Here is a 13,116-nt window from a genome sequence, read left to right on the forward strand (position 1 = left end):
GAGCCCAACATAGCAGGAGAATCAGGTGCTTCTGAACTGACAGTTTCTCTTTTTATGTACACAGTTTCAGAAGGTGAAGTTCCAGTGTAATTTGATCAGGTGGTACAACATTTTTATTTTATTATGTTTTTTTATTTTAAAATTCATTTGTCTTTGATTCATTTTTCCAGCAATTTCTAATCTGTTTTAAATTAAATTGCCCATTTAGTACTTTGTTGCTCTTGAAAGTTAGAAAAAGAACACGATAACCTAAAGCACTATTTTCGGTGCTCTAATCAAGTCAATGATTGGAGGGGGTAAAACCCTGTTACACTTTCTGCAGTCACTGAATTGGATCCTGCCATTCTTAACTGAGCAGAGAGAGAGAGAGCAAGAGAATAGTGGAAAGCCATAGCAGACTCCGCTGTGACAATGATGATGACTTTCATCTGTGTTGATGTCGGCTTCTGCTCCTCCCCACCAGCATACCCCGACTGCACCTCAACACACAATGCCATATTAATGAACATAGACACAGACAAACTCATTATCTGTCTGCCCTTTGTAACCCAAAAGGGAGTCTATTTATGAAAAACCCTCCCCTCTTTTTAGGCCATTTTTTTTAGCTCTTCCTTTGTTCATGTTTCCCCTTTATCTTTCATTTTCACTGAATGTCCCAAAGTTAAATGCAGGTTTTTTTTGTTTTTGTTTTTTTGCCCAAAATGCTGTACCAGTGACTAATGATGACAAAAGTCATAGCAGGAGAGTCAGGTTTTGGATCTATGTTCCCTCTTTCTAGGCCCACAGTGGCAGACAATGGAAATCCCAAGATTCAGTTGTGCTAAAGCAAAAGGCTCTACTGTATTAACCCCCAACCCCACCCATCCCCAGCTACCTTTTAAGGAGGGTGAACTGCAGTGTGGAATGCAATGACCTATCCCTCATTGTGTCATGGACAAAAGAAGGAAAATGAATTATGATTTCCATGGAAATACCAATACAGATGGTGATTTCTACCCCTCTGAAAATCTTTTATAGGTTATAGCAAGTGACAGTTTATATAGTCACTTCATTCTGGAAAATGAGCTTTCATTTTTTGGGATGTTTTTTAATGTGGGACTGCTGGAAATTTTCTGCGAAAGAACCAGCCGAGAATGAAAAAATTCTCCAAAACATATAGAAAACCATTTGTTTAGAAACGAACCTCACAAAACTAACTCCACTGCATGAATGTGTGTGAGTTTTTGTGTATGAATAGTGTTTAAGTTTATGCATGAGTACATTGTATATTAAAGCAGCCAAACAAGGAAATGTGAAGGTCAAACGACTGAATTATTGACAGGCTGAGTGCATTTTCCTGGCTGCGCTGTGCTGCACTCCCAATACAATAGACCCAGACTGGCCCAGACGTCTGTTAACACTCACACTTATCACGGACTGCATAATAACACTATACACTATGTTATGAAGTGAAATGGTCTGGAAAGGAAGTGTGAAACGAAGTTTGAAGCTCATTTTTGAAATCTAGGTCAAGTATTTCCCTTATACATAAGCACAGACATATTGATGGACTAGATCTTGCATGAATAGGTGGAAGTGTACTTTTTTCTGTAGGTTCAGATATGCTTCATACAGATTTCCAGCTCAGACCAGAGGTGGAACTATGCCTAAAAATACTTGAGCGGCTCTGGTACGGAACGCTGCTTCAGCAAGACTCTTCACACTGCAATTTTTGCCTGGAATTCTGTCCTCCCTCCGGGCTTAGATGCCCTGATGAACCGAAACCATAACAGGCAGTAACACAGCTGTCTTCTGTGTTTAGCTGAGCGGTTTATGGCTTGATGGGAAAGAAGGAACTGATAAATAGTGCTACTGTATTCAGTGAACTTTTTGACTGTTGTTTGATACTTTTTTTCTTTCAAAAGAACATAATTGGAATATTTTATAAAATGTATGTATTTACTGTCACTCTTGAAAAATGTAATGCATCGGTGCTGAATAAAATAATGAATTAATAAAAAAAAAATCATACTGAGAGGAAGAAAGGGGCAGCCAAATCTTGTTTTAGATGTACATTTATATTAGCTTCACTCTTAACTACCCACAAAGAGGAAGAGTGAATGGGGAAGTTTGCATGTTCTGTTCTTCATTATATCTAAAGCCAAGTTACAATGACTAGCGCAGAGATAAAGTATCCTCCTCTACCTCTGACATCAAACACACCCTTCTCTCATTTGCCAGGATTGTAGCTTTGATTACACAAAAACCCTCAGGAGTACAGAATAAACACTGAGCTCAGCCCAACACACAATCAATTTGACACTGTTTTTGTTGCCAGTATATTATGAGCTAATTTAGGCCACGCTGAAAAAGGCCATGCTGTTCTAGCACCATCAATAATCCAAAAAAGCATTCAATGGTGATATTTCTTGGTAATATCTGAACATAGAAGGTCTCATCACAGTTACTTCCTAAAATGAAAATGCAGTAAAGCATTTAGCATCAGTGAAAGCGTATTGTTGTTTCCCGTCAATTTTAACTTTTCCCCCTACAGTATATTTCCATGTCTTCTTGCAGTGTTCGTAATGTAAATAGGCGTTCATGTTCTGTGTTAATATTGTACCACATCGAGGTTACCATGTTGGTAAAGTGTGCCAGGTGGCAACTGTAATCACTGGTCGTTTGGTCTCTTGAAATGTGTTGTAATTTCCCCCACCTGAAAAGCACTGGAAAATAAAAGTGCTTTCTGTGAGCTGAAATGAAAGAAAAAGAAATAAAGACAGACTTTCCATGGGTTAGAGGGGGAAAAAGAAAACGAGAAGTGTTTATATGAGTTTGTCATCAACCATAATTGCTTGCATGCAGCCTGGGAAATGAGGGAGAATCTGGAGGGCCTGCGTTGTCATGACAACACCAGGTTGTCACATGTGCTGCCAGTGGGGCCCAACCAACCAAGGCCCAAATCAGACGGTCTTAAACACATTGTAACTCACACATCCATGCTCATTTGCGCTCATATACACGCAATCTCTCTTTCTCTTTTTCCCTCTTTCAAACAAACTGACTCGCACACTAATGAGGTTCTCTAGTGGGCACATTGATTATAGACACCAGGGGCCACGTGTACAAAACTTTGTGCAGATTTTATCCTAAAAGTGCATGTGAAGGTATTTAGATTTTCTAAATATTTATCCTAAAAATGCATATGAAGGTATTTAGATTTTCTCTAATCTTTCAGTTTTTCCCTACATATTTTTTCCCTCAGAATTTTACAATCATTTAATTAATTATTATTATATATTTATATTCAAATGTAATTATTAGACATTCTATTCTATTAGACCTCTCATTCTAGTGCTTTCTAGGATTGCCTTCTCCACTAAACATGCAATGCTTCCCTGCCCTAGCAATTCAGCCAAAAGAAAGTCTTGGAAGGCAATATAATTATGCCGCCTACCTTTGGGTGCAGTCTTGGCATTAGGAGAGTGTCTATAGTGATGTAAAATGCTGCCTGCGGGGACACTAGATTTTGGAAGTGAATCTTTATTGCAGCAAACTAAATGAGTGATATTCTGTTAGGTATTACCTTTATTTACTTCAGTTGTTTTTGTTTAAACACAGATGGAGCAATCTGGCCAAATGACTTGCGTTAGGTAAGAAGCCCACACTTCTAATGGTGCGCCTCCAGATGGGAATAAAGAACGGCAAACAGCCCTGAACTCTTTTTCCAGAACTTGCTGGCCAGCCTTATGATTCTCATCTTTCTATTCTGTAGCTCACGCTGCTCTAGTTTCCTATTTTTGATTTGTTTGTATTGTACTTTCACTTTTTTTTTATTTTGCTTTCTTCTCCTTATCATGACCAGCTGCTCTTTTACCATAAAATTCTCTCTTTTTTTGTTGACAGTTTTGTTTGTTAACATTCCCTTTTGATTCTTGCCACAGTTGTTGATATGTACGCCCTTGGTTGGTTCATATTGGCCTCACTTTGATGTTAGAGATCTTAGTTCAGTATGAACAGTTGACCTCTAAGATGGACTTCAGATCCCATGCCAAAAAGTACTTTATTACTTTATTTATTACTTTTTAATATAAATTTATTTTATTAAGTATACTTAAGTAAACTTCAACTTCCTAGTATATAAAAGTATATATAAGTATATTTTAAGTATAACAGTAGTAAACTTTGAGTACACAACCATATTACATATATATAAATATATTTTATTTTGTACTGCAACTATACTAAAAGTAAACTTATACTGTATGTGTACTGATAGTTTACTAATTAAATACTTTTAGCATTTTAGTACACTTTGAAGTATAGTTTCGGTAAACTACAATTTTAGTAGTTTTATACTGCAAGTATATTTGTACATTTTCTATAAGTGAAAATTACATCATACTTTAAGTATATTACTATGTCCCTATTTAGGTATTAATTTGTATATATTTTGATATATGAATATCTGAACATACAAAACATTAAAAGAAAGAAAAGGGAATCTGCTTGTAAACAAAAACATTTTATTGCAGCTTCATGCATTCTTTTTTATAAATACTTAAATGTGGGTAATTTCCATAAATAAAAAAATTATAATAATAAAGAAATAAATAAACATAATTTTGAACAAAAAGCTGAAAAAAGACTATGACTATATTCAAAATGAGATGGCTTGACAGTTATTACCTCTTCATGGGTCGACATTTTATGTGATGCTGTTTTATGACTGATCGTGTTAGATTACATATTGAAGCATCTGTTGTTTCGGTTCTTCTTCGCTTGTGTTTTGGAAATTGTGTACAGAAGGTGTGTAATAGCGCCACCTACCATATAACAATGAAAACATTGATTCCTGGAGCACAAGAAGCTATGGCGCAAATATATTTAGGCTTTTTTTAAGTCAGATATACTTAAATGTCATTTTAACTATATTTCTGAGAAGTACTGTACATAAACCACATTTCTGAGAAGTACATTAAAAGTAGAATGAAAGTATAATTTCCTATTTTTTTAGTTTAAAAGAAGTATACAAATAGCATACTTCAATAAACTTCTTTTTCATACGGGATAAGTTGGATGATGCCTTAGCTGTTTTGATATTGTTAGCTTTTGAGGATTCACAGCTGCAGACATTCATTGGAGCCAGTGAAGCTGATATTTTTGTCCTCACATTTCTAGGAAAGGGAAGAAGGAACACTCTCATCCAGGAGGCTGAATGATTGAGCTGACCACTTTCTCTCTCTTTCTCTTTCCCTCCGTCCCAAAGCCTCCAGACAACGGGCCTCCTCCCTTGCCAAGCTCCTCTCTTCCTGAAGGTTATTATGAGGAAGCCGTTCCGCTGGGCCCTGGGAAAGCACCAGAGTACATCACCTCTAGTAAGGATAGTTTTTAACACCACATTATTAATATGTTATATGTTTTAGAGTTATGCCAGTAATGTAGCTGCATCTGTGACCTAAGAAAGGCCAGAACATTTTTGCATTAATTTCAGTATAATTCAATAATCAGAGTTGTTATTCTTTTCTCAGATTATGACTCAGATGCCATGAGTAGTTCATATGAGTCATACGATGAGGAAGAGGAGGATGGGAAGGGACAGAAGATGCATCACCAGTGGCCATCCGAGGAGGCCTCCATGGACCTGGTGAAAGATGCACGTATCTGTGCATTTCTGTTACGAAAGAAACGCTTTGGACAATGGACCAAACTGCTCTGTGTTATAAAAGACAACAAATTGTTGGTGAGCACACACACACACTCTTATTGAGAGTACAGCATCTGGCACACTTTACCCCACCAAACTATTTTAGGAAAAATGCTTCATTTAATAATTAATGGTAAATGTTTAGACTAACATAGCCTATCTTTAGTTTTACTACATTAGTAATCATAATGTCAGGTTTAGCATAAAAATGCTAACTTTTTATATGCTTATCTGTTTTTTCATGTACATCTCATAATCACAGGAAGCTGTATATGGTGTGCCTAAATATATGGTCACTTGATAAAAAATATAAAGACAGTTTACCCACTGACACATCTTACCCCACTGTCACATTGCCACTCTGCTTGGCTCGACTCAGCTTATGTTGTAGTGTGTAAACAAAATTATTTCAGAGGAACTAATATGTATAGGCTAAGCAGCTTCCCTAATGTATTTCTCTCTGTCTCTCAGTGCTACAAGTCGTCCAAAGACCAGACTCCACAGATGGAGCTCCTCCTGTCTGGCTGCAGCATCACACACATTCCCAAAGACGGCAAGAAGAAGAAGCATGAACTAAAGATCGTCCATCAGGGAGCTGATGCTCTGGTGCTTGCCGTACAGAGCAAAGAACAGGCCGAAGAGTGGCTTAAGGTAACCAGAAATCCTAAAAGTGGCAAGACAGCTAAAAAAGTGCTAGGCTCATATCCATAAGATTGTGCTCGATGAAAATCTGGAGTAGCTTATTAGAAAGCAGCTGTCGACCTGCAAGTTTTTCTGGTGAACCACACGGCTATGCTCGTCTTTTCAGTATACAGTAGAAGTTAAACAAACCAGAAGTAACAGTCCTCAGGTCCAGCTGTTCAGTGTTTGTGTTGAGTTGGGTGTGTTGGGTTAAAAGCAGGATGTTCTGTATACTAAATACAGAATTATACATACTATTACATCTTTGTTCTCGGGTGTCACATCAGTTTATTTAGATTTAGTTTATATCCACCCAGTTCATTTCAACTCCTTGTGCAAGTCTCTTGTGAGCCTAAACTTTAAAAAGCATTTCTTGGTTTAAGTTCAAAGGATTTTAATCTTAATGGCTCTAGAGATGGTGCTTGTTGAAAACTTGTTACTTTAGCCCCTTTCACACTGCACGTCGGACCCGGCAAATTGCCGGAACATTGCCAGGTCGCTTTCTGTGTGAAAGCAAACACATCCCGGGATTGATTCCCGGGGACCTAGTTACAATGCCGGGTTCAACCCGGGACGAGTGCTGTGTGAACAAAAGCCAGATCTAATGCCTTGTCGTAGTGATGATGCACGTCATCGCGCGGCTCTTTTACCGGCTGTTTAGAAGGAAGATCAACGTTCGCGATGAAAAAATATGTGCAAACTGTATTGAAGCAGAGATCAGTTAGTTCCTCACTTTCCGCGCTGACACTGAGATTGTTCGCTTGCTTCAGTGAAAGTATAACATGCCTAACGTTTTCGACTTGTACATTACACGTCACGCCCTGATGTCAAGTGTCGTTACGGGATCTTTACGGGTTGTGTGTGAAAGCACGCACATATCCCGGGTAATCACTGGCAGTGTGAAAGTGCAAAATCTAGCGACCCGGGAACAATTGCCAGAACACTTTACCCGTGTATTTGCCGGAATGGCAGTGTGAAAGGGGCTTTTGATAGTCTGTTCTATATCTGTTTAAAGCAGTTTTGCTCCACATCTGGTTTTCACAAACATTGTGAACAGTGCCAGTAAAAGTCTCTGAGCTCTCATGTGACAGATCTTTGAGTTTATAACCTGAAAGCAACTTATACTGCAGATAAATCATTAAAACCAGCTGCAGTCTTGATTGATGGAAATTGCAGTTCCCTCATTGCTGTCCATCACTCCTCTGGTGGCTCTGTTTCTAAACACATCACTCATTGCAACAATCTCATTTATAAAGACAAAAAAAAGAGAGATTTTCCTATTCTGTCACTATGTGTCCATATGGTAACAAGCTTCTGTTTAGACAGGAAGGCACATGCAGTTAGCTGTACAGCACCTTCAAGTGGGTGTGGACATCAGACTGCAGATATACAGCAACAACAGCTGTAATTGCGGTTTAGGAAGGGGGCAAAGTGCTGTGCTGTTTGGTCAGTAATTGATTTCTGCTTGGAATAAACAGAAACGTCTAAGGTTACGTATGTAACCCTGGTTCCTCGAAGGAACGAGACGCTGCGTCGAGAACGAATGGGGAACACGTCCAGCGTGACGTCTCTGAATAACGTGTATAATCAGTCCAATGGAAGGGCGAGACGTCATAGGCGGGTGACGTCAGAGACCAGGAATCATAAAAGCATGAGCAGCGAAGCCGGTAATCAGCCTCAAAGGATGAAGCAAGCGCCGGCCAGAGATGCCGGAAGTGTGGCACTGCAACGCAGCGTCTCGTTCCTTCGAGGAACCAGGGTTACATATGTAACCTTAGACGTTCCTCTTCAGGAACTCGAGCTGCATCGAGAACGAATGGGGAACGAGAATGCCCACGCCGCCAGACTTTCAAATCTCTGCCTAGTGTGGAAGAGCACAGCTAAAGCAAGAGAAGGAGAAGGAGCCTGACAGAAATCGGGGATAACCCGTCTAATGGCCAAACTTCAGAAGGAGTGAGTCTTGACCCCCAGGAGAGGGGAGATCAGAGGACTCGAGGCTTAGGGCAGCAACCTGATCACCGCTTAGCATAGCTTCTTCTGGCCGGATGGAGGAAACATGTAACCAGAGGGTTTCTGCCCACTGACTGGCCACCGAGAGGGGCGCGGTAGGCCACCATGGTCGCCACGTAGACCTTCAGGGTGGAGTGGGTCAACCCTGCGGAGAGCCTGCAAGAACTCCAGCACTGTACCATCCAGGCAGTTAACTGGGTCGAGCTGGCGGTCTCTGCACCAAGAAGTGAAAAGCTTCCACTTCAAGGCATACAGTATCCTCATTGAGGGAGCTCTGGATTGGAGAACGGTCTAACAACCTCGGTTGAGAGACCAGAAGCTAAGAGTTGTGCCTCCTCAGAGACAACACCTACAGCCTCCAAGCTCCATGTGGGGGCGCACCCTCCGCCTGCGAGAGGAGATCTCTCCTGATGGGAACCTCCCATGGAGTACCGTCAAAAAGAGAAATCAGGCCCAGGAACCATACCCGGCCCGTCCAGAACGGGGCTACTAACAGCAGCCGGACTCCGTCCCGGCGCACTTTCTCCAGAACTCCCGAGAGCAGAGCAATCGGGGGAAAAATGTACAGATGAAGCCTTGGCCATGTCTGTACCATGGCGTCCAGCCCCAGTGGAGCTGGATGAGTCAGAGGAAGCCAGAGGGGACAGTGCGATGTCTCTCAAGTCGCAACAGATCCACCCGAGTCTGGCCAACCTCTCCAACTTTGCTTCATCACCTCAGTGTGAAGCCGCCATTCCCCGGGACTCGGCCCCTGCCTCAACAGGATGTCTGCTCCCATATTAAGATGCCCAGGAATGTGAACTGCTCTGAGTGAGAGGAATTCATCCTGGACCCATACCAAGGATCTGGTACGCTAGTTGTATAAATGGTGTGAGTGCAGACCTCCTTGGTGGTTGATGTAAGAGACCACCGATGTGTTGTCGGTGCGCACCAACACATGGTGACCTCTTAGCTCTGGGAGAAAATAACGAAGTGCACGAAGCATGGCCAGCAGGTGAGGGACGTGTCCGTCGCTAGCATCACGCGGCGACAAGGAGCTCCCAGCACCGGGCCCTGAGACAAGAACCAAGGCTTCCTCCACATATCCAAGGCATGTAGGCAGCGCTGCGTGACCTTTAGCATGCAAAGTGGGTTTCCCCTCAGGGAGAACCCCTTGGTCTTGAGCCACCACTGTAGGGGTCTCATGTACAGCAGGCCAATAGTATTCACGTTGGACGCAGCTGCCATCAAACCCAGCAATCTCCGTGACTGCTTGACAGTGAGTGACCGGCCTTCTCTCACTCTCGCGACTGCAGTGAGGATCGACTCAATCCGAGCAGGTGACATATGTGCCTGCATTGTGGTCGAATCCCACACCATGCCCAGATTAGTGGTTCTCTGAACTGGAGAAATCACACTTTTCTTGGCGTTAAGTCTTAACCCCAGCTCTTTCATGTGAGCGAGAACGACACCTCGGTGCCGAACCGTCATCTGCTCAGATTGAGCTGATATCAACCAATCGTCAATGTGGTTGAGTCGTTAAAGTGTGGGGTGAGAGTGCAAGGCCAGTGGAAGATCCGTATTGGTAGGCTTTTGCCCCCAAAAGCAAACCTCAGGAACTTCCGATGAAGAAGGATGGAGAGATGAAGTGCATCTTTTGATAGATCGTGACACACCAGTCCTCGGACTTGGCATGTGCAGGCGTGCTAAACTTCAGTCCCCTGACTGAGCGTTTCAAAAAGCACAGATCTAGAAAAGGACACAAAGCCTCATCCTTCCTCGGAAAAGTGAAGTACCGGCTGTAGGGCCCGGACTCTGCAACCCAAGGAGGGACCACCTCGATGGTCTCCATCCTCAGAGAGAGTCTACTTCTGTTCCATTACCAGAGCCTGCTTGGGGCCCACCAGAACTGGATTCTGTGGCCTCTCACTACAGTGTGCAGGACCCACTGAGACACATTTAACAGTAGTTTTCACGCTGCAAAATAGTCTACTAAGGGAATCAGCCTCTCAAGACTGATCTCTGGTGGCATCAGAGCAATTAGCTCGGTGCCCTGAAGCGGCGCACCGGCAGGAGACGGCCGAACTAGCTGCTCTGGAAACCTCCCAGGAGGTCGCGAGCCTCTTAGCACCGCAACGTTTCCGGGCGGTAACTGAGAGAAGTGCTCGCTGGAGACCGCTGCACCCTGGAACACCGGCAGGGTTGGCAGATCGATCTCCTGAGGGCACTGAGGAGAGACGGGCACTGTGTAATGCGGTGTACACTGCTCTTCCCCAGAGGAGCCTGCCCTCCGAGGTCCTGAGCCGCAGCATCAGGACTCTCATAGCTGAAGTCTCCTAAAAACTACGGTCCTCAGACCCACATCGTCTGCTAGAAAGACTAGACCAGAGCCTGCTCCTGGCAGGACCCCGTGAAGTACACTTGGCAGGGGCTCCCACACCGCCATGACCTCCTAAGGGAACCAATCTTGCGAGACTGGCCTCTGGTGCAACCTCCTCAGAGTAAGAGCAGTACATACATGTTCTCACACAAGAAATTACATCCCTAGAGCCCCTGTACATCTAACTTCACATAGTCAGATAAATATGTCCTTTTATTCCTTAGAATTAAATGTAGTCAGCAACCAGACTAGTCAATACGGTCTGGTGTAGAAAAAACTCACATAAAAATGAAACAATGTAATACACTCTGGTGTAGAAAAAAAAACTCACATAAAAATTAAACAATGTAATACACGCGTTGCCTTGAAAAAATATATATTTTATTTTATGCTACTCAGTCACACAAACAACATCAATCTCCTCAGAGAAAGATGGATGCTGCAGCGAGCTCTTCCTCCGAGGACGAGGAAACCGCAGCACTGGTTTCCAAGCCTCGAGAACGAGCTCTAGATCTAGTGAACGAGGGTGGATATAGGACGAGCCGTCTCCAACCCGTTCACCTGATCATGTGCGATTCCCGCTATCGTGGTCGGCGACGTGCCTCAGCACCAGCGAGACCGCGACCACAAGATCGCATGCACGGACACACTCCTCGGAGCGTGCCCGGTGAGAGAGCATGCAGCAGCAGCAGCGAGCTGTCTCAGAGGGCGAAGAAACCGCAGCACAGGTTTCCAAGCCTCGAGAACGAGCTCTAGATCTAGTGAACACGGGTGGAGATAGGACGAGTCGTCTCCAACCCATTCGCCAGATCATGTGCGATTCCCGCTATCGCAAGATCGCATGCACAGGCACACTCCTCGGAGCATGCCCGGCGAGAGCGGAGTGCTTAACAGCGAGAAAAGCACAATCAGCCCCCCGAGAGCTGACTGTGCGAGCTCCACTCTTCATTAATGCTGCTTATGTTAATATTAGTCATAATATGCTTGTGTGACTGGTGCTTGTGCAACTGGCGAGCTCATCGACGCCTTTCCACATCAATCTCCTCAGAGAAAGACAGGCAGCGCGTCGCGCCCTCTCATCGGGGAGAAAGTACCTCAAACGCTGGCTTCCGACCCCCGAGAGCGGGTGCCGGATCTGGTGGCTAAGAAATAAGATAGGGACTTGCCCGTCTTACATTCCTTCCAGTAGATCCGAAAGCGAATGCCGCGAACACAACCACCGCTCCGCCTCGGCGAAAGCGGGACTGGCACCGCGAGAAACACCAGTGAAAGCTCTCTCCTCAAAGAGAGCCTTCTGAGAGTGAAGCAAAGGCTCGAATCGCAGCCGTCAACTCCCTCGAGAGCTGACACTGCGCGCTTCACTCTAAAGCAGACAACACACGAGCTGCGTGTGTCCCTACCCTTTTTTTTTTTTATTGGCAGGGAAAACACACAGCCTGAACGCTGCCTGCTCTTGCCCTAAAACTTATCTTGATTGAAGCTTTGACAATGGAGTTTATCAGTGGACAAACGACACTAAATAAGACTCACAAACAGATAGCGACTGACACACACACAGAGCGCTTGCTGAAGACACAAGGCTGATTACCGGCTTCGCCGCTCATGCTTTTATGCTTCCTGTTCTCTGACGTCACCCGCCTATGACGTCTCGCCCTTCCATTGGACTGATTATGCACGTTATTCAGAGACGTCATGCTGGACGCATTCCCCATTCGTTCTCGACGCAGCTCGAGTTCCTGAAGAGGAACCACCCTTCCTCAAAGGGATTTGTTATATTGTGTTTCAGTCATGCACACACTGTATTCTCAACTACTCAATGGTGCATAAGGACTCATTCCCAAAATGAAGAAGCATGTTCTCTCTAACTTCAATAATAACCTGGGAAAATAATTTGTTAAAAAATTATTATTAAAAGAAACTTGAATATTCCACTTTTTTTATTCTGCATCTAATGTCTCCCGTGTAATTATAGTTTTCTATGCCTGGGAAAATAATGAAAATCTTAAGTCTTGGGAAAGTGATAAAATTCTTTGAGTCCAGTTTATTTATTTTAAAAATTTTATTCAAGCTCCAATTAAAATTAAATCCAATAAATTATAGCAATTAAAAATTTGCACTTTGTAAGTTGTTGTTTTTCAAAATAAGTCTTTGAATTGTTTTTTTGTTGATGTCATTTTTTTTTAGAAATTAAATCATTATTCACTAGACATTAGATCATTAATAACATAGTAAATAATCCACTACTCCACTAAATAATACTCAAAAGATGTGGTTGTTTCAGAATGTGTTTTGCTCTGCTTCAATGAAAATCAGTTTTTTTTAAGTGGAACTAAATGTTTTATGGGAGACATTAGTATTCAAATAGTGGAATATTAGGCGA

At 42.9% G+C, this 13,116-nt stretch overlaps 1 protein-coding gene across 4 annotated transcripts in view; it reads left to right on the forward strand.

The window, feature by feature from the left end:
* Positions 1-13,116, forward strand: part of LOC132121474 (actin filament-associated protein 1-like) — a 57,381-nt gene that overhangs the window by 32,878 nt on the left and 11,387 nt on the right. For all 4 annotated transcript variants that reach the window (XM_059530886.1, XM_059530885.1, XM_059530884.1 and 1 more), the window contains exons 4-6: positions 5,249-5,357; positions 5,511-5,722; positions 6,158-6,337. In XM_059530886.1, coding sequence (XP_059386869.1) covers positions 5,249-5,357; positions 5,511-5,722; positions 6,158-6,337 — 501 coding nt within the window. The remainder of the gene's footprint in view (positions 1-5,248; positions 5,358-5,510; positions 5,723-6,157; positions 6,338-13,116) is intronic.

This window comes from Carassius carassius, chromosome 39 (genome assembly GCF_963082965.1).
Source record: "Carassius carassius chromosome 39, fCarCar2.1, whole genome shotgun sequence".
NCBI lineage: Eukaryota > Metazoa > Chordata > Actinopteri > Cypriniformes > Cyprinidae > Carassius > Carassius carassius.